This window comes from Xenopus tropicalis, chromosome 7, assembly GCF_000004195.4.
Source record: "Xenopus tropicalis strain Nigerian chromosome 7, UCB_Xtro_10.0, whole genome shotgun sequence".
Classification (NCBI taxonomy): domain Eukaryota; kingdom Metazoa; phylum Chordata; class Amphibia; order Anura; family Pipidae; genus Xenopus; species Xenopus tropicalis.
The window spans coordinates 94,999,592-95,022,111 of NC_030683.2; the positions used below are offsets into that span (position 1 = coordinate 94,999,592).

The window sequence follows — 22,520 nt, forward strand, 5'->3', positions numbered from 1 at the left end:
TCTTGGAGCATGTATGGCCACCTTTAGGGCTTTGACAGACGGGGAGATTAGTCGCCACATGAAAAATCTACCTTGTCGTAGGCCATCCCACCGGCTAGAGTGTAAATCGCTGGTGGGATGGCATACGCAGCACAGCGGTTTGCCGAAGTTGCCTTGAGAGGAAACTTCAGCAATTTTGGCGCCACAAATGCCATCCTACAGGCGATTTACATTGTAGCCAGCGCGACGGCATATCGGGGAGATTAGTCGCCCGTGACAAGGGAGATTTGATGTGTGCCAACTAATCTCCCCGTCTGTCACAGCCCTTAAAGTGAGTCTATAGTTAACAGAAAGGAAGAGAGGCTGGGAGAGAGATTCCCATGTACCCAACAGAATGAGTGTAACCATGCCACAGCACAATGTGGCAGATCAATAAAATTCTTGTGTGTATTCAGAGAATAGCGAGTAGTGCCTTTGTGTTCCAGGACACAAACATGAGAACATTCAATCTGTCTGGGAAAGTCAAGCTCGGAAGGCATTCCTTTAACAATGGCAAGGCATTCACAAGATTCCACCCGATCTATAAAGGGCAAAATCCTACTGTATACTTCTTTTGCTACCACTATAACCAAATCTGCTCATAACAAACTGAAGAAATGTAATAAAAATTGCAAAGAGCCGAGCTGGCAGCTTTTATTGGCCAGTATATGGCCACGTTAACCAGCGGACTGTTCAAAGGAAAGCCAGAGGGGGTCTGTCATTAGCTGGGAAAGAATGTAAATATGCCGATTTGTAGGACCAATGAGAATCCTCAACAGACATGCTACAGGCTACCGGTATGCAGCACACATCAAATAAACAGGGAAACAAAAATATAAGCAAAACTCAACCCTAAAAACTAAACATTATTTGACAAATCATGCATATTTCATATTGAATGCCTGGCCATCCTGTTAGAACTAGCATCCTCGTTGCTGTTGGGAGTAAATTTTCAACAGATTATTGCCGTTCTCTTTACTATACTGCGCTGGTGAGATAATTGCCATAAAATGTCACTGTAGTCTCAGAGCTTGACACACGTGGCGCAGCCTAAACCCTATTAAAACACAGTGGCAAGACCGGAGTAGATGCTGTTCCTACAAATGCAAGCAATGAATCAGTTCTTTGAAGGCGACAGGGCAGAATTCCTGACTGCTGATGTGAGACTTAGCAATTAAATGAAACAGGAAGATGAAGTAACTGCTGCACAAGAAAGGGTCACATATTTCTGAATTAATGAGCTGCGCAATAAAGAGATTTACCACTAAATCTTATAGCCACAACATATATCTAATGTCATTCTTTATTTTTATGAGAGAATATATATGGAACCACCGCAAGAGACTATTTCCTTAGGCAGGCTGGAGATCCTACACTGTACATACACACCATTCTTACAATAACAGCCAGATGTATAAGTTCAAGCTGATCAGCAACTTCTGCCACAACTGAAGTATGAGGAATCTCTTTAATGATTGATGTATCAAATTAAGGCTTCAGCTCCTGTTTGGCAACTTTATCAAGAAAGACGCTTCCAAACGTGGGCCTGACCTTGGCATGCTGAATTAGTTTCATCCGCATTATTAAGGTCATTGGTGTGCCAGCCCATTATTTACCATAACACAGACACACCATGTATAAATAGCAAGAGCTGAGCAGGGGAACGGTCAGGTGTTCAGTAGGGATGCACCGAATCCAGGATTCTGTTTGGGATTCTGCCTTTTTCAGCAGGATTTGACCGAATCCAAGTGTCTGGCTGAACCGAATTTCTTAAAATCATGTGAACACAGAAGTTGAACATATTTTTTTTTGCTTACGTGGTTCTCCTTAACCCATCCGTGGGCAAATTAGGATTCAGATTAAGTTTTCCCCCGAATATCAAAATAGTGGATTTGGTGCATCCCTAGTGCTCAGTGGCAGAAGATTTACAGCTAAAATACCAAATTGTTGGTGCAACCATATAAGGGAACAATAAGGCTAATCATACAGCACGCCAGTTCTTGAGGCAGAAGGAATGACTGGCAGCAGAGAAGGGAGTCATAATCCCATGCAATCGTTTTTTGGCTTCTAAACTCAATACTTGAGTGACATGAAGATTTCTACTCTGTAGAGAGATAAGGAGTCATGTAATCAGTGCTGGTAAAAAGTATTAACTTCAAAATATATGCATTAATAGGTATAATCATCCCCAGGATTAAAAAAATGAAGCCATGTCCAGAAGTTGCTGTGGGGCCATAGGAAGCCCTCTCTTACTTTCAATTAGAGGGGTTGTTCACCTTTGAACTGACGTACAGACAATTTGCAATTGATCTTGGCGTTTGAAATACTTAGCTGAAATACTTGAGAAATTCGAAATTGTGGAGCTGCTATCTGGTTGCTACGTACTAAATTACCCTAGCAACTGAATAAGAGTGGCTCTAAATAGAAAGATAACCCATAAAAATAGCAATAAAATTGTAGCCTCACAAAGCAATAGTTTTTTTTATCTGTCTATGTCAGTGACCCCTATCTGGAAGCTGTCAGAAGAAGCTGGCAAATAACTCAAAAACTTTACAAAATTCAAAATGACGACCAATTGAAAGGTTGTTAAAAATTGGGCATTATATAACATACTAAAAGTTAAGTTTAAGCTACAAAATCTAACTAGCTTTATATCACATACATCACTTATACCACAAATATTTAGGATTTGAATTATTTAGAAGTCGAAGATTAATAATTGCAATTAAACCCAAACCCAAAATAACCAAGCAGTGTGTGTTACCAAAGAGAGGACAAAAAAAAATGCAATCTTCTGGACAGGCCCTGGCATTTCAAGTACACAGAGGCCCAAACAGCCCCCACCAGCCCAATAAATAGTGACTGTCTATGGCATCTTACAGCAGCCCCTCTGGCATTTGCCCACAGATTGCCTGTCCAAGCCTGGTTATGGGTTACCTGCATTCTTCCAAATCTATTGCTGTCAGTGGGCCACTGGGAACTGTAGTTTAATATCTTAATGAGGCACGTCACACATCCCTGCCTTTCTATAGTTACACAGCATTTACTACTAGCATTTGTGGAATACAAAGCTATGTGAAAATTAACTAGATTCTCACATAACTGTCCTGTTTTTGGCAGTGAGCCTATGATTAAGTGCTAGATTAGCATGAAACATGTTTTGTACATGGGGTATGATTTTTAATGGATTATAATAAAGATTTGTTTTATTTAAATTTTTGTTTTTTTTGCGGACTTTATCTCTAATTTTGTAGTATCTTTCAAATCACTAGCTAGGTTAAATTGGACCATAGCAACCAGATAGCTGCAGAAATTCCAAATTGGAGAGCTGCTAAATAAAACGCTAAATAATTTACAAACCACAAGTAATAAAAAATGAAGACCAGCTGCAAATTGTATCAGAATAGCATTCTCTGCATTATACTAAAAGTTATTACAAAGGTGAACAACCCCTTTAAGATCTGACTTGTCAAATATGCAGGTAAAAACAAAAGAATTCTTACCCTGACAATTCAGCATTAACTGAAAATGTTTAGTTCTGTCTGATCGACGAGACAACCAATATCCAAGGCTTTTACTAATATCAGTTGCCTCGTCTCCCATCATACACACCCAGATCATTCAAATCTAAGCTTTGTATGATAATCGGTGCCTTGTGGCCACATATGTGTTCCTCTGTAGACACACAAGTTTTAGATGTAACAAGATTAAAGTTCCTTTTACAAAAGACAAGCATTCCTTGTTATTAATGCAATCTCAGTGAACAGTAACATTATTCTTTGCATAGATTACACATGTAGAAGTTCTCAGGCAGAGTAAGTAAAGGGCAAGGCTGTACAACTGACAGGCTGATCATTATTTAAAAGTTCACAATTATGTTACAATTTAAGGGTTCTGTTGGACACAGCGTCACAATGCTTCTAAATCTGTACTTTCTGGTCTTGCTTGATATAAAACATATTCTAATGCCAGACTGGGGGACAGGTTAAAGTGGTTGAGGGATGCAAAAGCTATACATTTTTTTTGTTTTTTTAAATAAATCTTTGACTGATAGCCGTTTTCTACATATGCTAGAGGGTATGTTGTCTACATCCAGGTAAAATATAACCTGCCTATAAGCAGTGTTACCATTTTGTTTTACTCTGTGTATGGTAAGCCCACCAAAACATATAGCATGCCTTCCAGCTGTCCCTTCCTTCCCAATAAGAAGGAAATGTGGCCGCCATGGTTTGGGGCACACTAATGGCATATTTCAATATGTCTGTCAGCAGTAGAAACGTTATCAATGATAATCCTTTATTTATTTAGTGCTGGCAGATTCTTATCACACAATACTATGGTCAATTAAGCCAGTTAATACCTCTGTATGTTTCTGGAGCATGGGAGGAAACAAACACAGATATGAGTAGAACATACAACCCCCCTGAAGATAATGCCCTGGCTAGAATCAAACCTATGACACTGTAAGGCACCATACCATTTCCCTACTTTTATGCGAGAGGCCTGCTACCTGAACATACACTTCATTAGGTCATAATAATCACATTGTTGTAATTCAGTCTTAAAAAGACTTACGTTTCAAGGCTTTATTCAGAACACTTTATTCAGTAGAGCAGATTCTGGGAAAGCAGAACGACCTTTACACTTTTATCAATGTTTTTCCATTAGTCAGTGTGACAGCTACTTCACCATTTTATCAAGTGGGAATGCTGCCACTAACTTTAACCCTAAAATGAACACATTAAACAGAGGAACTAAAGACTAAATGAAGTTTGTATTTTGCTACAGAAAACTACATACTGTATCGCTATACCTACGTGTATAATGTGGCCTTTTAAGCACCACATTTCATTGCAGTTAATGTCACAGCTATATAGCCCTACACTTGCACTGCACCCAAACTACTTCGGTTGAGGTTTAATAAACCTATAACACAAATGGGATTTAAAATTGTTTTTTTAATTGGGTTTTATCATATGAAAGGTTAAAAATTTCTATTTCTGCTGCAACTTTTGGGCACCCAAAATCTCAGACTTATGCTGAAATCTGCTTGACAGAACAGGAAAGCATGTCTGGATGAGGACCTGATACTTAAAAAAAATTCAAAATACGCAAAAAAGTAAAATGAGAAATAACAAGGGGGTAGACAAACTGAATAGTTTAGTGTAGTTGTTTTTTTAATGGGAAGGTTCATACTATTACGGAACCAAAAGTCTGTTAAGTGCCCCATGCTGATTGCAGTACATTGCTCTAGTTTGTTTTGTTTCCCTAGTTTATTCTGCACAGAATCTCTCTGCATGTGTGCATTGCAAGTGGTAGCACAATAATGATTATCCACAGACCCAATAATACAGTGCCCTAGAGGTCAGGTTAGGACGGCAAAGTGCATGCCTGATTTTAGCCTTGGTACAAACGCTCTCCCAAACATGGGAGGACACTTGTTTAGTTCATTGGTAACAGCTATAACAGCTGTATATGTTGTTTATAAAAACCTTACTTGAGGAGCACATTAACCATTTAATGAAACCTATTGCTGTTATTTGTTTTCCATTATTATGCCACAGATGAGCCATAACTTTGCTGTGCCCAAACTAAACTGCGGACTACGGTCTGATAAACATCATATAATACACAGCTGATTCAACCATCTCCAACTGGACCTTCAGCAAAAGCAGAACCCACTGGGCAACTTCTACAATGTGGTCACTAAACCCATATATTTAGTATTACTAAATAGCATACTGAAACAGGCTGTTTGATTGAAGCATCTAAACAAAAACTTCACAGTTTTTACTTAAAAACATACTGGGTATTCATGCTTAAAGGATTGCTCTATAGTGCATTTGTCACTGTTTGTCTCCTATTTGCACGCTAAATTGTGAATATACATATTGTGCTCTTATTTTTTTCCTCTATTACAGCCACATGGAAAAGTGAACTAGGTTTATGTTGTAACCAGAATGACTACTGACTGCTTCACAGCTCCAAAAAGAGAACTTGATGCATAGAATCTGCCAAACCGGTGACCTTGGTGTTAAGTTTAAAACTTACTCAACGGTCCCAGCAAATATTGATACATAATCACTGTGATAATTCAAAGACAGGAGATGAAAAGATTTGCGGCAAGCCCTTAGGCGTGTCCTGTTTCTGTTTATAAAGACTCAACATCAGATGTACAGTCAAATTTCTGTGTGTGCAACCTTCCCACTGTTTTCTAAACTGTAAGATACAATGCAAGCCCAACTTCAAAAAATATAAGGAGACACTTTAGAATTCTTGAACTATATAATTTATATGGGCATAGAACTCCTCTTAACTTTTAATACCCTTATATGCAGTGATCCAAAACATGTTGCTCACTATCCCCCTTCCAGGGGCCTTAAAGCAGGTGCTCATTTTAAAATTCTGGTTTGGTTTTGGAAGCATAAAAAAAGTTTTATTCTTTTCGGGCTAGCAGTCCACAAGGGTCTAACAAACAGCCAATCACAGTCCTTATTTAACATCCACAAAGAACTTTTTTCATGCTTGTGTGGCTCCCCAACACTTTTTACTTCTGAGTGTGGCTCACAAGTAAAAAAAAAAAAGAGTTGGGGATCACTGCTTATATATAGCAGTAGGGGTGCATTATCCCACATTTATTTTTGTAAGAATAGATACTCACCTTTCACTGTTAGCTTGGGCAATATTAGGTTCATCTTGAGGGACTCTGGCATCCTCCATACTTTGCCTCCTTTTTCTTTTATTTCGGATACTCAGACAGATGGCGATTAATAGAAATGCGATGCCCGACCCAACAAGAACATAGGCCACTGTAAAAGACTTGCTTTTTAAGTTTGTCTCTGTAGTGATTTCTGGCTTACTGCTGTTTCCTGCGGAGGATCCTGGAACCAAGTTCCACACTGCCATGACCACTCCCAGGACCAGCATTCCCACTCCGATGGCAGTAAGTGCATAATGGGATCCATTGGATTTCGAATGGGCCATGGCCACCAGCAATGCTGAGAGCGTAAATGTATACTTTGCTTCCTTTACATCATCATCTGACTACACAGGGAAGCAAATCCAATGTCACAACTGGCCCTTCAGAAACATTGTTGATACTCCTGTATTAAAGACAAGATAAATAAGGCACCATTACAACAACACCAAACTTACTCTACACAGTAAGAAACACAGGGTCCTGGGAAAACATTTTTTTTTTCAAAACACATTAGTTAATAGAGCTTCTCCAGCAAAATCTTGCATTGAAATCCCTTTTTCAAAAACACAGATTTTTTTTTATTTTGAAATTTCACATGTGGCTAATCATGTTTTTCATTTCCCAGGGTGCCAGAGCAATGTGACCTGTGCTCTGATAAACTTCAGTCACACTTTGCTGCTGAACTGCAAGTTGGAGGGATATCACTCCCCTCCGTTCCCCCCCCCCCCCCCAAACAGCCGATCAGCAGAACAATGGAAAGGGAACAAGATAGCAGCTCCCAGTAGAAATCAAAATAGCACTCAATAGTAAGAAACCCAAGTCCAGCTTGGGACTCCTCCAGTTACATGGGAGTAGGAGAAACAATAGGTTATCTGAAAGCAGTTTTAATGTGCAGTGTTGGCTCCTTCTGAAATCAGGTAAAATGCACTGAGATGGCGCCTACACACCAATATTCAAGTAAAACACATTTGTTGGTTCAAGAATACAATTTTAAATGGTAGAGTGAATTATTTACTATGTAATTTAGAAATAAAAAATATGCCATAAAAATCATGACAGTATCCCTTTAAAATACTAGTTCTCAACCCATGAGGTCTAATGCAATTTTCGAGTTCCAGTGTATTTTCTGATGCTGTAGTAATGATTCAAGTGGTCAGTAGCTGGGTTTTCATTAACCTGTGTGGAAAACATTAGGTTGTGACTCCAAAACAAAGCTCACCACTGATATGAATGAAGATCAGAAAATACGCTTATACATTATAATTATGCACTGGAAAATAAAATGCAAGGCATATGAGCAAAACCTGCTAGGGAAAATTTTCCCTAGATAATGCAGATATTTATAGATGGAAACGGTGGTTAACTTAAAATCCACTTTATAAATGTTATGCTTTATTAATGTTACATTTATAACACTCTGAGGCATTTGTATTGATTCCTTCTGATGTTAAACACACTGAAACCCTAGGCAGCAATAATAGCAAAGGGGAAGTATGAATGTCTCTGATAACTAAGATTTTAAGCTAAATGACAAGTAATTAAAAGTGCACATTCATTCCAGTGGATCAGGGAAAGCTTTTGATTACAATTAACCATAAAAATTCCCCTTGGCATTATCACATTCAGTGATTACTAGGTAGTTCCCACTTATTTGAAACACTTAAAGCATCATTTAATCACAGTAGTTCCAATAACCTTTTAAGATTTTAAAATAGGAGTAGGGAACTCTCTACTTCTCTGAACTGTTGTGCAAGTTTATTGGTGTTAAGACTTATTACTACTAGATACTGTATATCATGACGAAGAAAAAGTAGTAAAGAATTAATCTTCTGTGCTCTGAAAAGTGGGAGCATGTATACTGCTTATTGATATGTAAATATAAGGAAAAAGCCATAACACAGTTCATCCACCAAAATAAAACTTTGGAGAATTAATGAGTGTGAAGGCTGTTCAAAAATTCAGCCCATGTGGTGTGTGGCACATTTTTTTTACAAGCCCATTTCTTAACGCGTTACATTTTTAACATCAATTTGCCTCTGATTAGTAATATTTTATGAACAATAAAATTGTAGCCACTTTAGGCTAATGTCCCATGGAGCGATTTTGTTGCCCGCCATAGATCTCTGCTACTACGGGTGACTAATCGCTTCTAAATGCTTTTCCACGGGCAACAAAGGGAATCGCCAGTGCTTAGGTTTTCTGAAGTTTCCTCCTTTTGTTTATGGTGGAAAGGCATTTCAGAGCAATTAGTTACCCATGGTAGCAGAGATCTATTACAGATGACTAAATCGGTCCATGGGTCATTAGCTTTAAGGTGGCCATACACTGGCAAATTTTAACTGCCCATTGGGATCCTTTAGACTGATTAGGCAGCTTATCAGCCAGTGTATGGGCACCCCCGACCAAGATCTGGCCTATGCCTGCTGGTTTAATTTGATTGTTGGGCCCTAGGACTAAACGACTGAATTAGTCCAATATCGCCCACCTTTAGGCGAGAACAAAACCTCAGCACACCCCCACTTGAACAGATAGGACATTGTAGCCTAAACACAGCTGTTTTTAGTTGTGGAGTTACTTTTCTACAAACTACAGCTACAAAGTCTGCCCTGGAACTGATCTCACTGGTTGCTAACTTTAATGACAACATTTCTTTCCATGTCATGGGTAGAAGAGATAAGACACTATGAAGGTAACCAGTGCTCAATGCCGTGAGAAAGTCTGTGGGGGTTCTGCATAACTAAGTCAGCTCTGTTCAAGTTGAGGCAAGCTGGGTTGGTACACTGTTGTCATCCCCTTACTGTTGAGGGGGTTGCGATAATAACAGCATTCTTATCATAAAACCACCCAAAAATTGATGCAGTGAAAGACGGACAAGTATCCCATTTTGTTCTTATGCCGTGTCAACTGCAAGAACGAGAGAATTAAAGATAAATAACATTTCTTGTGTGTGCACTTTTAAAAGACTGTGTGCAGTACAAAATTACATGTTTTCTGACAAAATTCTTTGTGCACATTACAATTTATTGTGTGCGCACACACAACAAGAACACAGCTTACGGTGGCCATACATGTACCAATTATGCTCTTTCATGTGACCGTTGGTTGCAGGAAAGATCGTTAGTTCCCTCCATTAACATTTAGGGCTGAAACGTCGGATATGGATGTAGAAACAATAGGGATTATACTCCTATCTAACAATTCAGCCCTGAATGCAGATTTTGATCAGACACCTTCAACGTCGCCCAATAAAAATCTTTTTTCCTGGCTGATCAGCAAGACGGCAAGCTTTTGCAATATCTTGTCAAAAGTACCAGTATCACTAGTACTTCCTGTCCCACAGGACCTCAGATATGCTGATAAAACAAATTGCCATGGAGAAGCATCTGATAATGAGCTGCTCAAAGGCTGCTGCTAAGATAAGGGAGGTGTGTGTTTGTTCAAAGGTAGATAGGGAGCACCGAACAAACTGCCCTCTTTTTCAAGGAAGAGGGGGGGAGGGGTAGTTCAGTGAAAATAGACCAACTTTATATGGCAAAAAAGGAAAACAAGGATTTTTTTTAAAAAAAATGAATACTATTTATTAAGTTCATAAATTAAAATGTCCCTTAAAGTTCCTTCTTCCTGTTTGTTGCCTAGAAAAAAAAAAAAAAAAAGTGAAGCTCAGACTAATATTGCATAGACCATAAAACACAGATATGTATGTTAAAAGTGAGGCGCGCCTCACAAACAAGCACTTCAGTATAACCCTGAACTGCTTAGCAGGGCTGCCAGAAGAGACTGTTGTCCCAGGACTGGTCAAATTTTGACCAGAGGGTGGGCCCAGAGGATATCTAAATTAAGGTAGGTACAGACTTATGCTAAATGTACCTAATTTATGCAACTTTCTTAAAAACTTACATAGTGACTTACATAGAAGCTCCACTGACCACCAATGAGTTAAAATACTCAAGGTAAATTCCACTGACGCCCAATGAACTGACTTCTTAGCACATTAATGGAACTATTTCTATAAACTATTTATTATAACATTGGTTGTTTGTAATTGGATCTATTTATTTTAATAATATGACATCACCTAAATGAGCAGTTTTAGCAGTAAAATGAATTGTTATTGGGCCCCACAGCAAGATCGTTTGGCCCTTAAACTTCTGAACAAAACTTTTCATAAACATACATTGGAGCTGCTTATCAGTTCCACCTATAGTTATATCCTGCATTTCAATAAAATGATTTGTAAGTTTGGATGAGTTTTGTGTGAGCCTTTCTGTACATAAAATGCCATGGCCTATTTTAAACCCCAGTCTGGTCCTGCTCCCCCATGTCATGAGTGAAAAGTTGAGCCCAGTTGCACATAACTGAACTGGATTTAAGCCTTTAGAAAGTGAGCGAAGGCTACTGAGAAATATCATACAGGTTAGCACTAAATTATCCATGCCCAATGCATTTCAGTTAGCTTTCATTTCTAACATTTGTGCAGGACATGAAGCTACTGAATGTAGTTATTTACATGCACGACCTGGCAACAACAACCTCCATGTGAAATTTTCTAAAAAGGGTGGTGCACAATCAGGTAACAGCCCTATGTTTATTCTGAACTGCTGCTCCCCTTTCCTGGCAAAGAAAAGAGCCTGATGTTGTGACAAATTACTTTTACTGCAAGTTATTATTAGTATGGTTAAAATAATATTCAGAGCATTGCTGTGTTTACCATTACTGTGCTTACTGAATATAAAACAATGTGGCTATTACATCTGCCCACTTAGACCTTTATAGCCTAATGGATCTTTGATCAGAACTAAATGCAGTTTCAATGCACTAGTGCAATTTTGTACCTGGTGCTATGTTTTGTGTGGTTATTACATATAGTGTGCCTAATGTGCCCCTTTATGGGCTCTGTTACACATGTATATAGTTAATATATGCACTGTGCCTAAGCTGGCCTTTACTGCACGTTAAGTCCTGTGTGGTTACTACATGGACTGCAGTTGGTGGTATTCAACTCAACATGTTATCCTCTATGTTACATGTATAACATCTTGCAATACCGGTGCGCTAATCACAGTTTACAAATATATATCAAGTTTCCTTAAATGAAAGGACTGGAGAAGGATTTTGTTTTGATTATATAGTCTATGTATAGAAGTAACCTTTGTTGGTAAAAAGCAAATCTAATTTAAAGCAACTTTCCAATATGCAATTATTATACTTTTCAATCGTTTTAAAGCTGTTTGAGAGTGTTCATTGTTGGTTCACATAAACCATACACAAACTGGTCACAGGAAGGTTGGCATATGTTTATGCAGTTGGTTTTCTCCAAAAACAAACACTCCCTGGCAGAGGGACATACAGGGTGTGTAGCTTAAATTAAAAGCAGTAGGATATGCAAAAACATGACACATAAAATCAGGTTAAATCCAGCTTCCCCTGTGCAAATGTTCAATTGTTTTGGAGGATGAATTTCTCCCTTACTACTTGAAGATGGGGTTAATCCAAATGTTGTCTAAAAGTAAAAGTGTGCCACTTTAAAAAGGAGCTAAAACCCTATTCTATTCTTAACTGTTATGCCCCTCCATGGTGCCCCCTACTCTCACTGGCAAATAGTGCACAGGTTCCCCCTGTACTTCCTGAACCAGTTTTGAGCTGCAGAGCATGAAGTGACAAGGCTTCTGGTTCCATGCATTAGAAGCAGACCTGATCCTGGCGGCCAGTGTTCGTGCCCCTGCTTGCTGCTATGTGGGAAGTTTGGCCTACTTGGGGCACACTACTAGTGTTGATTTGTCAAGCCCTGCCAGCTACACTGTAAACATAAATGCTCATAGTGCATTTTAACCATTTCACTGCCAGCCGTTTTGAACAAAGTGGAACTTCTACTGCCAGACAGTTTTTGAACATTTTGGATTGTTTCACTTTAGGGGCTTTTCCTTGGGGGGACTTTTAGTTTACCCAGGAAAACTGTATATCGTTTTTTTCAGGACAACCTAAGCTTTCAAAATATGGTGGCATATTTGTGTAATTCCAATTCTGTAACAAGATATAGGATTCTAAATGTCTAAAAAATTAAAAAAAAAAAATAATATTTTCCATAATATAAACACATACAACGGAAACAAAAATTATTTTATGCATGAAAATACAACTGATTTGGAAAGTCCCATGTCTCCTGAATGTGCTAATACCAAATATATATAGTTTTATGGAGATTTCTCACTTGTATAGGTCAAAAACTCCCAGCAGTACACTACCAAATTTCCAAAGCACTGCTCCAGAAAGCTGCATACTTTAGATTTCAAGGTCAAAAATTCCACTAACAGAAGGTTTATCCCAGAAAATTATACATTTTTAGAAAGAACAGATTCTGTGGAATCCAGAATAGAACTGCCTGTCTACTCCAAACTACCAAGTTGCAATGCTTTCCTAAAGTTATTGGTTTGGTAACCAGATAAAACACCCTAAAAATAAACGCCAGGGGTCCACTGAACTGTTTGATGCCCAATATGTATAGGTTTACCTAAGTATGTGGCATGTAGGGGCCCCAATGTGAACATACCCCCATATGATCTATCATTTCTGTCATTCCAGCTTCTGCAAAATCAACACATTTACATCATTATATGTGGGATAAAGCTAGCAAAAAGTATGTTCACCCCAGAAAGCCATATATTTTTGGAAAGTACACATTTTCTTGAATTCAAAATGGGTACCCACGTCTTTCTACGCCAAAAGTACCAAGCCGCAAAGCTTTCCTAAAGTTGGCATTTTTGATAACATTTCCAAAAATCCTCTCAAAGCTTCCAGTTTGCAGCATCTTATCTCTCCCAGGTATCATTAGGTACCAAGATAAAACACCCTGAATTTGAACGCCAGTGGGCCACTGAACAGTTTGATGCCCAATATGTATAGGTTTACCTAAGTATGTGGCATGTAGGGGCCCCAATATGAACATACCCCCCATGTGATCAATCATTTCTGTCATTTCAGCTTCTGCAAAATCAACACATTTACATCATTTTATGTGGGATAAAGTTAGTAAAAAGTACACTCACCCCAGAAAATCATATATTTTTGGAAAGCACACATTCCCCGAAATCTAAAATGGGTACCCCATGTCTTTCTACTCCAAAGTACCAAGCCGCAAAGTTTTCCTAAGTTTGCCGATTTTATGACATTTCCAAAAATCACCTCAAAACTTCCAATATTCAGCATCTTATTTTCTATAGGTCATTAGGTACCAAGATAAAACACCCTAACAGTACAGAGACCCTAGAAAACCATACCTTTTCCGAAAGTACACATTCTGACAAAACAAAAATGGATAAATACATCTTTCTCCTGCACACTACCAAACTACAAAGCTATGCTAAACAGAATGGTTTTTATAACATTTCTGAAAATTGTCACAAAGCTTGCATTTTGCCCCATTATGTACCCCACATTTCATAACGTACCAACATAAAACACCCTAAATATGAATGCCAGGGGGTCTACTGAACAGTCTGATGCCCTATATGCATAGATTACCAAACTATGTGGGGTACAGAGGAAGCCAAATTGAAATACAGCAGACAAAATGTCCATGTGCAAGACAAGTAACAAAGAACAATGTGAAATGCAATAAAATCGCTAAAATCCCCCCCCCCCAAAAAACTGAAATCAATGTTTTTTTTTTCCTAGTGATATCTGCAGTCAGAATCCCAGTTTGAGTATTCTGGCTTGGGCAAATTAGTTTTACAGACAAAGTCAAGCGAACAACAACTATGCATAACTGAAAATGCAATAAAATGACTAAAAATGCACCAAAATCACAGAAAATGTAATAAAAACACCAAAATAATACACAAAAGGTATTGCGCGGATAGCGAATACTCTAGCCGCAATGGAAATAAAACATTTTTTTAGGCAAGAATAAAAACGATGTGATAAAAAAAAAAAAAAAAAAAAATTACAAAATGACATAAGTGTGTGTGTACACTAGGAAAAATGTGTTTTGTGTGCATGTGTGTGAGTATGCAAGTAAGTGTGAGTGCTGTAAGTGCTGTGAATGTGTGAAACCCCCCCAAAATGTGTGTGTGTAAGTGTGAGTATAAGTGTGTATTAGTATATTATGTGTGTTTGCGTGTGCATGTGGCACTTACCTGGGGTCAAAGGAGCTGAAGATCGCAGGAGGAAGACAAAAGACGCAGGGACAGCAGCTGCAGTGGTGAGTGGGCGGCACAGGAAGCGGGGGGCGGAGTGGGGGGAGTGCAGGAAGGGAGGGAGAGAGCAGAAAAAGTCTGGCACGTAGAATCTACGTGCCTGCCTTTTTCTATGGGGCCCCTGGGAGCCAGGGGCCACTAGTTACCCCCCTCTGCTCGTTCCCTAGGGGGTACTTTACTTTGTGCTCGTTCTCTGCACTCGGATTAAGCAGGGAGTGCAGAGAACGAGCGCAAGATAAAGAAACCATAGCTCCTACGTGCTTGGCATCTTTTTATGCCAGCACATAGGAGCTACGTCGTTGGCAGGGAAAGGGTTAAAGACCCACTTAAAGGTTCATATTTGTCTCAAAATTTTGAGCAAGGAGGTTAAATATATATTTCAAACTGACCAACCAAATAATGCATATTTTTCCTCAAGTGCTGGATGAAGAGCTTTGGGTTCACAAAACATATTTTCAGGTATGTTTGCACTGTGCATATTTTTCATTACTGCTGTTCATTACACAGAAAGTGTCTATATACAATGAAACCTGAACACTGATTACTAACAGACAGTTGCCATTAAGCAGTGGTTCACCTTTATTACAGCTTAGAAATATAAATAGATAACATCTAAATCATATTTACAATTTGCTTTAATTAATAAAATGGATCACTTTCAAAATAGCTACCTGCAAAGATAGTTCTGCATAAAGTTTCATTGCTCTGTCAGTCAGGGGACTCACATCACAGGGAGGCACAGGCAACGCAACTGTGCACACCCCTTCCCTTGCTATTTCTGATATTCATTGATCCAACTGGCTGAAGCATGTCAGCCAATCAGATCACAGAATGGAGCATGGGCAGTAGCCAGGGTGTTGGAGATTATCCTGGCTTGGGCAGAGAGGAGAAACCTAAGGATCTATGCAGCACCTTTTGAAAACCATCCATTTTTTTTGTTAAACCAAATTGCGTATACAATTTAACTGACTATATCTATTTATATTTCCAAAGCGTAATAAAGGTGAACCACCCGATTAACTCAAACATATGGTACATATAAGTACCTTTTTAATGTTTGCAGTTGTACTGAATCCCTACCAGGTTTCTTATTTGCTTAAGTTGAGACAGATGTGAGCAGAGAAGGCTCAGCTTCTCTCTAAAGAGTCTCCTACAGCTCTACTGTAACACAGTCTGTACACAAGCCACATCACTACAATATATTATTTGTCCCCATACAGCCTTGCGTGCTGAAGGGCACTATATTTTGAGTGATTTCCTATATTATATGTTACCAGAGGATAGGGGAAAATGTTTGTTGGATGAAGAGAACAATGGGCTACTTTCTTCCTCAGAGAATATAATCATACAGCTAAATCTGTCTCTCCTGACAGAATGTACTCACATTCCTGTGATCAGATCAGTATCATTGGATCCAGATGGCTTCCTGTATATGCCTTTAGGTTAGTAAGGAAAATATTTACTTGTTAGGAGTCCCACACTCCTCCTACATAGACTCCCACAGCAAGAACAGAGGTGATCTGTAAAGCTTTGCCTAGAAAGCAATAATGTTATTATGCACACATATCCATATGCAGAATCAACAACCAAGCACCAGCAAGTTTAATATCTTCACCTAATCCACAGAAGTTAATGTTCCCACTTATTGAACATGCAACTATTGCTAGCCCCAGGCAGTAACAAACCCTGAACTGCACTGAAGGTCGCCAGTATGGGTGAAACTGGTTTGCAACTGAGGTATGATCAACAGCTACTATGGCTGTGCTTTAATAACCAGAGGCTCAGCTTCAGCCTTAAAATCAGGATTCCTTTCCAGGATTCTTTCTACAGGAATTCCCACAACTAACGTATGTCGTACCAATTGCTCTGTGCATGTTGATATAGGGGCTGCAATTAATGCAGCTGCAGAAAAATGTATCAACTAATGTATCAACCACACTTACTGAGCTGCTAACAGAACAGGAAATGAAAGATTACTTTTTTTAAACTTTAGATTTTAAAACAATATAAAAAAAAGAAAGAAAGCTTTTGATGAAAGCCATTATTTGTTGACAATGGTACATTTTGTGAAAGTGAATATTGAGGATCATTGATAATGAAATCAAACTCTGAATGACCACCACAAGAGATGGTTTGAATATAAGTGAGTGTTGAGAATTAGAAGGCAAATACACATTCTTTGTTAATTATAAAATCAATAGAGAGCTTTAGCTGGTGTTAATTAAAATAATCTATACAAAATGCAGCTGGAAGAAAGTGACATAAAGTTGGTCACCCCCACCACTGAGCGGGGTGAATGATTGCATTACAAAATATGCAGTCATTTCACAAAGTGTGTGTTGCAGAGGAGTCAATGTGGGCACTCCTGAGTAAGCAGTGCTGCTAATGCCATTTGTGCATGATTCAGCTGGAGCAAGCAGAACCACCTATAGGTCCAAAATGTGAAGGAAACCCTGAAATTACCCTCTAGTAATGGCATCTGCAAAACACATGGCTCTTTTGCACCATAGATTGCTGCCCCTTTCTCCCTATTCTTAAAAACACAGGTAGCCAGAATATTGGCACAAAGAGCAAGCGTAGATGAGCACTAGCACTTTAGCATATGGCACTCACTAGTGCAGCTCTGCACTGATTTTTACACCTAGTGGTCTATGCTTTGAGAATAGACTGCCTGCAATACAGAAATAATGCTGTACGCTCCATGTATGTATGTATGTATGTATGTATATCTTTATTTATAAAGCTCTACTTACCTATGTACGCAGCACTGTACATAAGTAGCTCCATGCAAAACCAAACAGAAAGCAGGACCAACCAGGGGCACAAAGTCTTGCAGTACTGAGAAACTGAGCTTGGTTGAAATCAACATTCCCCTTATAGTGAAGAATAGGTTTCACTCCAGAATCATATAGGCAGTTTTATTGCCTCCTGTTTAAATGGACCCTAGTGTTTTTATAAATAAATGTAAAACACTAGTGCAGGGACTAATATGAATGTAAAGCACAGTTAAGCATATTGGCACCTAAATAAAGGATAACAACAACAACAGGGACAGGTTTTTGCTATGCTAAAACAAGGACAGCAAAGCATTTCCTTTAACCTTTTGTTGAAGAAACAAAAACAATAATGTGTTACCAAAATAATATGGAGCCAACCCTTTAAATTATATCATGACATAGGTAGGTGTGTGCACTAAATTCTTTGTGAGCTCCAAGATATGCTGTGCAGGCCGTGACTGGCAATCTGCGGATTCAGCCAAATGCCACAGGGGCTGCAGTAAGATGCCACAGACAGTCACTATCTAGTGGGCTGTTGGGGGCTGTTTGGGCACAGCTTACATAAAAACATTGTTACCCACAACTGTCCATAATTATTAACCACAATGCGACATCTTACCCAGCATGCCAGTTAATTTTTGCAAGTCAAACAGCTAGTGACAAGGTCAGCATTACGTTTAGGGGTTGATTACGTTTAAACAGCAAACAGAGCAGAAAGCAGAAACATTGGTCATTTATACAACCTATTGATTCACACTTCAGCTCACATGGACAGCTTCCTTGCCAAACAACTTTGTGGTAAAGGCGACAACTTCCATTGTAAGTGAATGAGATAAGAAAAAAACGATCTCATGCTGTCGTTGCAGACATCTTTCCAAGCAAGCTGGATTCTGGGATTATTCCTAGAATAGTTTTAACTATTTCAAAAATGTTAAACTTTTAAACAACTGAAAAATAAGTAATTTAAACTTTAAAACCACTGAAAACGTTTAACAAATGTATAATGAAAAGTTGCAAAAAAACCTGCACCAAGCAGGTAAAGTCAATGAATTTCAGGATGGCGTATGAATAACAAAAGCCCCGAATGCAGTACAGAATATTGTATCTCTTATTTTAAGACAAAAACATAAAGGTGATGCCTCACCCAGTCTCCCTGCAATGTTTCCACTAATCTATGTCCTCAAACAGATTTTTAGGCCAGCATGCACAACAAATTGTGGTGAACACGAAGAATCTTGTGTGCAAAGACAAAATTTTGTATTTATTCTGACCTAAGCATGCAGTTTTAAAAATGTGCATAAAAATTTTTTTTTTGTTCACATAGCCAAGAAGGAATTTAAAGGGAACATTGCTGGCAGCACAGTCCCCCTATAAAAACGTGATGGGAGGGCACTGCTCCAACACATCAGACAGCATTTTTATTATGATAGTGCCACCATATTCAGAGACACTTTACATCATGCATAAGCTAAGGTTCCTATCACCTTTACACAATGGTCAATATCATCAGAGCCACCTTCCTGTATATTTGAATTGTTGGAGAAACGTAAAGAAGCCAGAGGAAACCCACGCAAAGAACATATTAAATGCCTTGCAGATAGTATCATGGCTGGAATCAAATCAAGGCAGTAATACGAACCACTGTGCATAATTTCATTTATCTAGGGCTGTGCAATAAAACCACTGCTAAATAGACAATCTTCTTTTTGCATAAATACAGATAAATAAATGTTTTAGAAGCAATATAGCACCTGTACCTGTATAGCAGTATAGAACCTGTTCATGGCTGTTTTATTTGGAGCAACATTCATTAGTTTGCAACAGGCATCACTTGAAACTCTTCCCATCCAGGCAGAAAGCAGTTATGACTCTCCAGTGCTCTGTTTAGCCTAAAGTTATGTGATTATTTCTCATGACCCACCAATACTGCCAGTTTCAGAATATCATTTAGCAGCTGGAACAATGAATGGATATGCTATGCCACGTTGTCACTTAAATTGCTGTGAATTTAACAGCCCTAGTTTTACAAATGCACTGACATCAGTATTTTTAAGAAAGTACAGGTATAAGATCTGTTTTTTGGAAACCCATTATCCAGAAAGCTCCAAATTACAGGAAGGCCCAACTCCATTTTAATCAAATAAATTCAAAATTAAAAAAATGATTTCCTTTTTCCCTGCGTATGGTGCTTACATGTGCCTGTGTTAGTACAGCCCCATTAGAAAGAATGAGACCTGTTTCATCTTGAGCTCTGCTGTGGCGAACGCAGGAGAATGCTTGTGAGAATGAGCCCTAACAATAAACTCCAACTCTGGTGTGGTCACATGTAGCTCAACTGAAAATATAATCAACTGATACAAATACTTTGTCAAGCAAAGTCCAGCACAGGTTTTGAATGCACTGGAGTATAAATTTTATGGCTATGGCACCTGCCAATAAAAAATGTCATGACAAGGCTGTTAATTTGGCTGACAAATCTCTTAAAATCATGCAAAACCCCATACTCTGAGTTTACTAATAATAAAGGTGGCAATGGCACTAAATATCACCACAAAGTTAAACAGAGCAACACCCCAAAATGTAAGCAATCATTCTAATTCCAGGAAGCAAATATGAAGGTTGCACAATGTATGCCTGAAATAAAGCAGGCGTGCTCTACCAAGTCACAAGGCTGCACAAACTAGTAAAAGGAAGTACCAACTGATGGGTGATTTCCTGATGAGTGAATAAGGGCATATAAAACACAGGTGCCGTTGGATCAGGTCAACGGGTTGGAAGGCACATCTAACACTAATGTGTACAGAGAACACAGAGTTCTGTGTGTACTTGCCCTAGGCCTTCAGGGAAAGCCTTACTCTGCCATAATCCAGCCAAAAGAACTCTTACAAAGGCAGTTGTCAGAAGTGCAGTCACCCAGTTTTCAAGAAACTACAACTCCCACAAGTTTCTGACAGACAGACAGACAGACTTCCTGTGACACAGAGGAAAGAGATCCAGGATAAAATGAAAAAACAGCAACACTCCGGAAATGTTGTAGAAAAAAGTGACTTTACTCAAGTGCACACATGTACACTTGAGTAAAGTGACTTTTTTCTACATTTCCGGAGTGCTGCTGTTTTTTCATTTTATCCTGGATATTGTTTTACCCTGGCTGAGGGTTCAGCTTGCACCTGGGGCTACAACTAGCCGGTTTGTCCATTGTGTAGCACACCTTAAGGTGGCCATACACGGGCCGACTATAGCTGCCGATATCGGTCCCTTGGACCGATTCGGCAGCTAATCGGCCCGTGTATGGGGAGAGCAGAGCGGCCTGGCCGACCGATATCTGGCCTGAAATTGGCCAGATCTCGATCGGCCAGGTTAGAAAATCTGGTCGGATCGGGGACCGCATCGGCTTGTTGATGCGGTCCCCGATCCGACTGCCCCATTGCCGCCCACATAATCCGATCGTCTGGCCCCAGGGCCAAACGATCGGATTATTATTTTTTTTACCTAAATGGTCCCCGATATCGCCCACCCGTAGGTGGGGATATCGGGGGAAGATCCGCTCGCTTGGCGACATCGCCAAGCGAGCGGATCTGCTCGTGTATGGCCACCTTTAATCAATTTACAGAGGAAAGAGATAATACTAAAAGGCCATTAAAAGCTATTGTGGCCTGCAGCACTCAACCTGCGGCCTTGCCATTTATATGGTTATTGCACACCTAGTACCTTTCTAGTGTCATTATAAACTATAAATCACAATGGAAATGACAAGGCACTTGAGAGTGTAGCCATAACCACAGTATAAACTTGGCTAGCCAGGGCAGGAGTTACAGGACAGAACAGATGGGGGGCCCTGACAATGCAGTGAGGCTGGGGTCTATTTTGAGGGGAGATTTAACAGTTTATGTCCAAGCAACCACCCCAAAAGCCCCACTTTTCTCTTTGCCTTCCCCTAAAACTGGCCCTTTGGAAGAGAGTTGCGTTTGAGGGTCCTCCTGTAGAAATATGCGGCTATAGAGCATAAACTCTCCCCCCCCCAATCCCTTATGTTAGTTCCATCCACATTTCTTTTGCGCTTATGGAAAGCCATTGCTGTGACTGGGAGGCAGGAAACCCTGCGCCTAATGCGCCCCCTTGAGAGTGTATGGTAGAGCCCATCAGGCGCCAAGTGATCCGATAGGACTATAACCCCGAACTAGTGAGGCCGATTCCTGCACAAAATTCGCAGGGGGTCTGTTTGGAGAAACTTACAGCAAATTTCAGAGCCGTATCCCGCCCCGTCGTAAAAGGAAAAGCGCGTACATTGAAGGCTGGGCTACACAACCCTCACCTGAAGCAAAACCCTTCTCAGTGTAGAGTGAGTGGCGCTAGTTTACAAATAAACCCAATAGAGAGAAAGGCTCTCACAATTCCCAACAGGCTGCTATGTGCCTATGGCAGAGCTGTACAGCCCTCACTCTGGCACAAAGACAATAAAGTTCTTTCCCTGTTACTGAACCGCTCAGGTGAGTTGGACGTGCCCTCCCACTCTCCCCGGGGCAATGTACTCACCTTCCCCAGCTCACATCTGTAACACTGTATCCATGGGACCCACTCTGCACGGACTCCCCGACACTTTGGGGCAGTAGTTAGTGCTGGCTGAGGAGTCGGGCAGTATCCCGGCACTGTGCTGGGCACATAGGAGGAAGGTGCAGTACCGAGCACACACACCCACCCGCCCCCGCTCTCAGGAACAGGGAGGGGACGTGCGGATCCTTCCTGGGTCCTAAAGCGCGAACTTTTCCTCCCGCACGAATACGAGACACATGAATCGTTACACTGTTAGATGCAGACCTCTCCGGCACGCAA

General features: G+C 39.8%; 1 protein-coding gene across 2 annotated transcripts in view; it reads right to left on the reverse strand.

The window, feature by feature from the left end:
- tmem51 (transmembrane protein 51) overlaps window positions 1–22,291 on the reverse strand; it is a 32,411-nt gene extending 10,120 nt beyond the window's left edge. The window contains exons 1-2 of one of the 2 annotated variants that reach the window (XM_031905156.1): window positions 21,924–22,012; window positions 6,680–7,121 (exon numbers count right to left, since the gene is read on the reverse strand). In XM_031905156.1, coding sequence (XP_031761016.1) covers window positions 6,680–7,002 — 323 coding nt within the window. In that variant the 5' untranslated portion in view covers window positions 7,003–7,121; window positions 21,924–22,012. Of the gene's footprint in view, window positions 1–6,679; window positions 7,122–21,923; window positions 22,013–22,223 lie in introns of those variants that run through there. The other variant, NM_001045722.1, reaches the window with a different exon arrangement.
- Window positions 22,292–22,520: the final 229 nt, after the last annotated feature.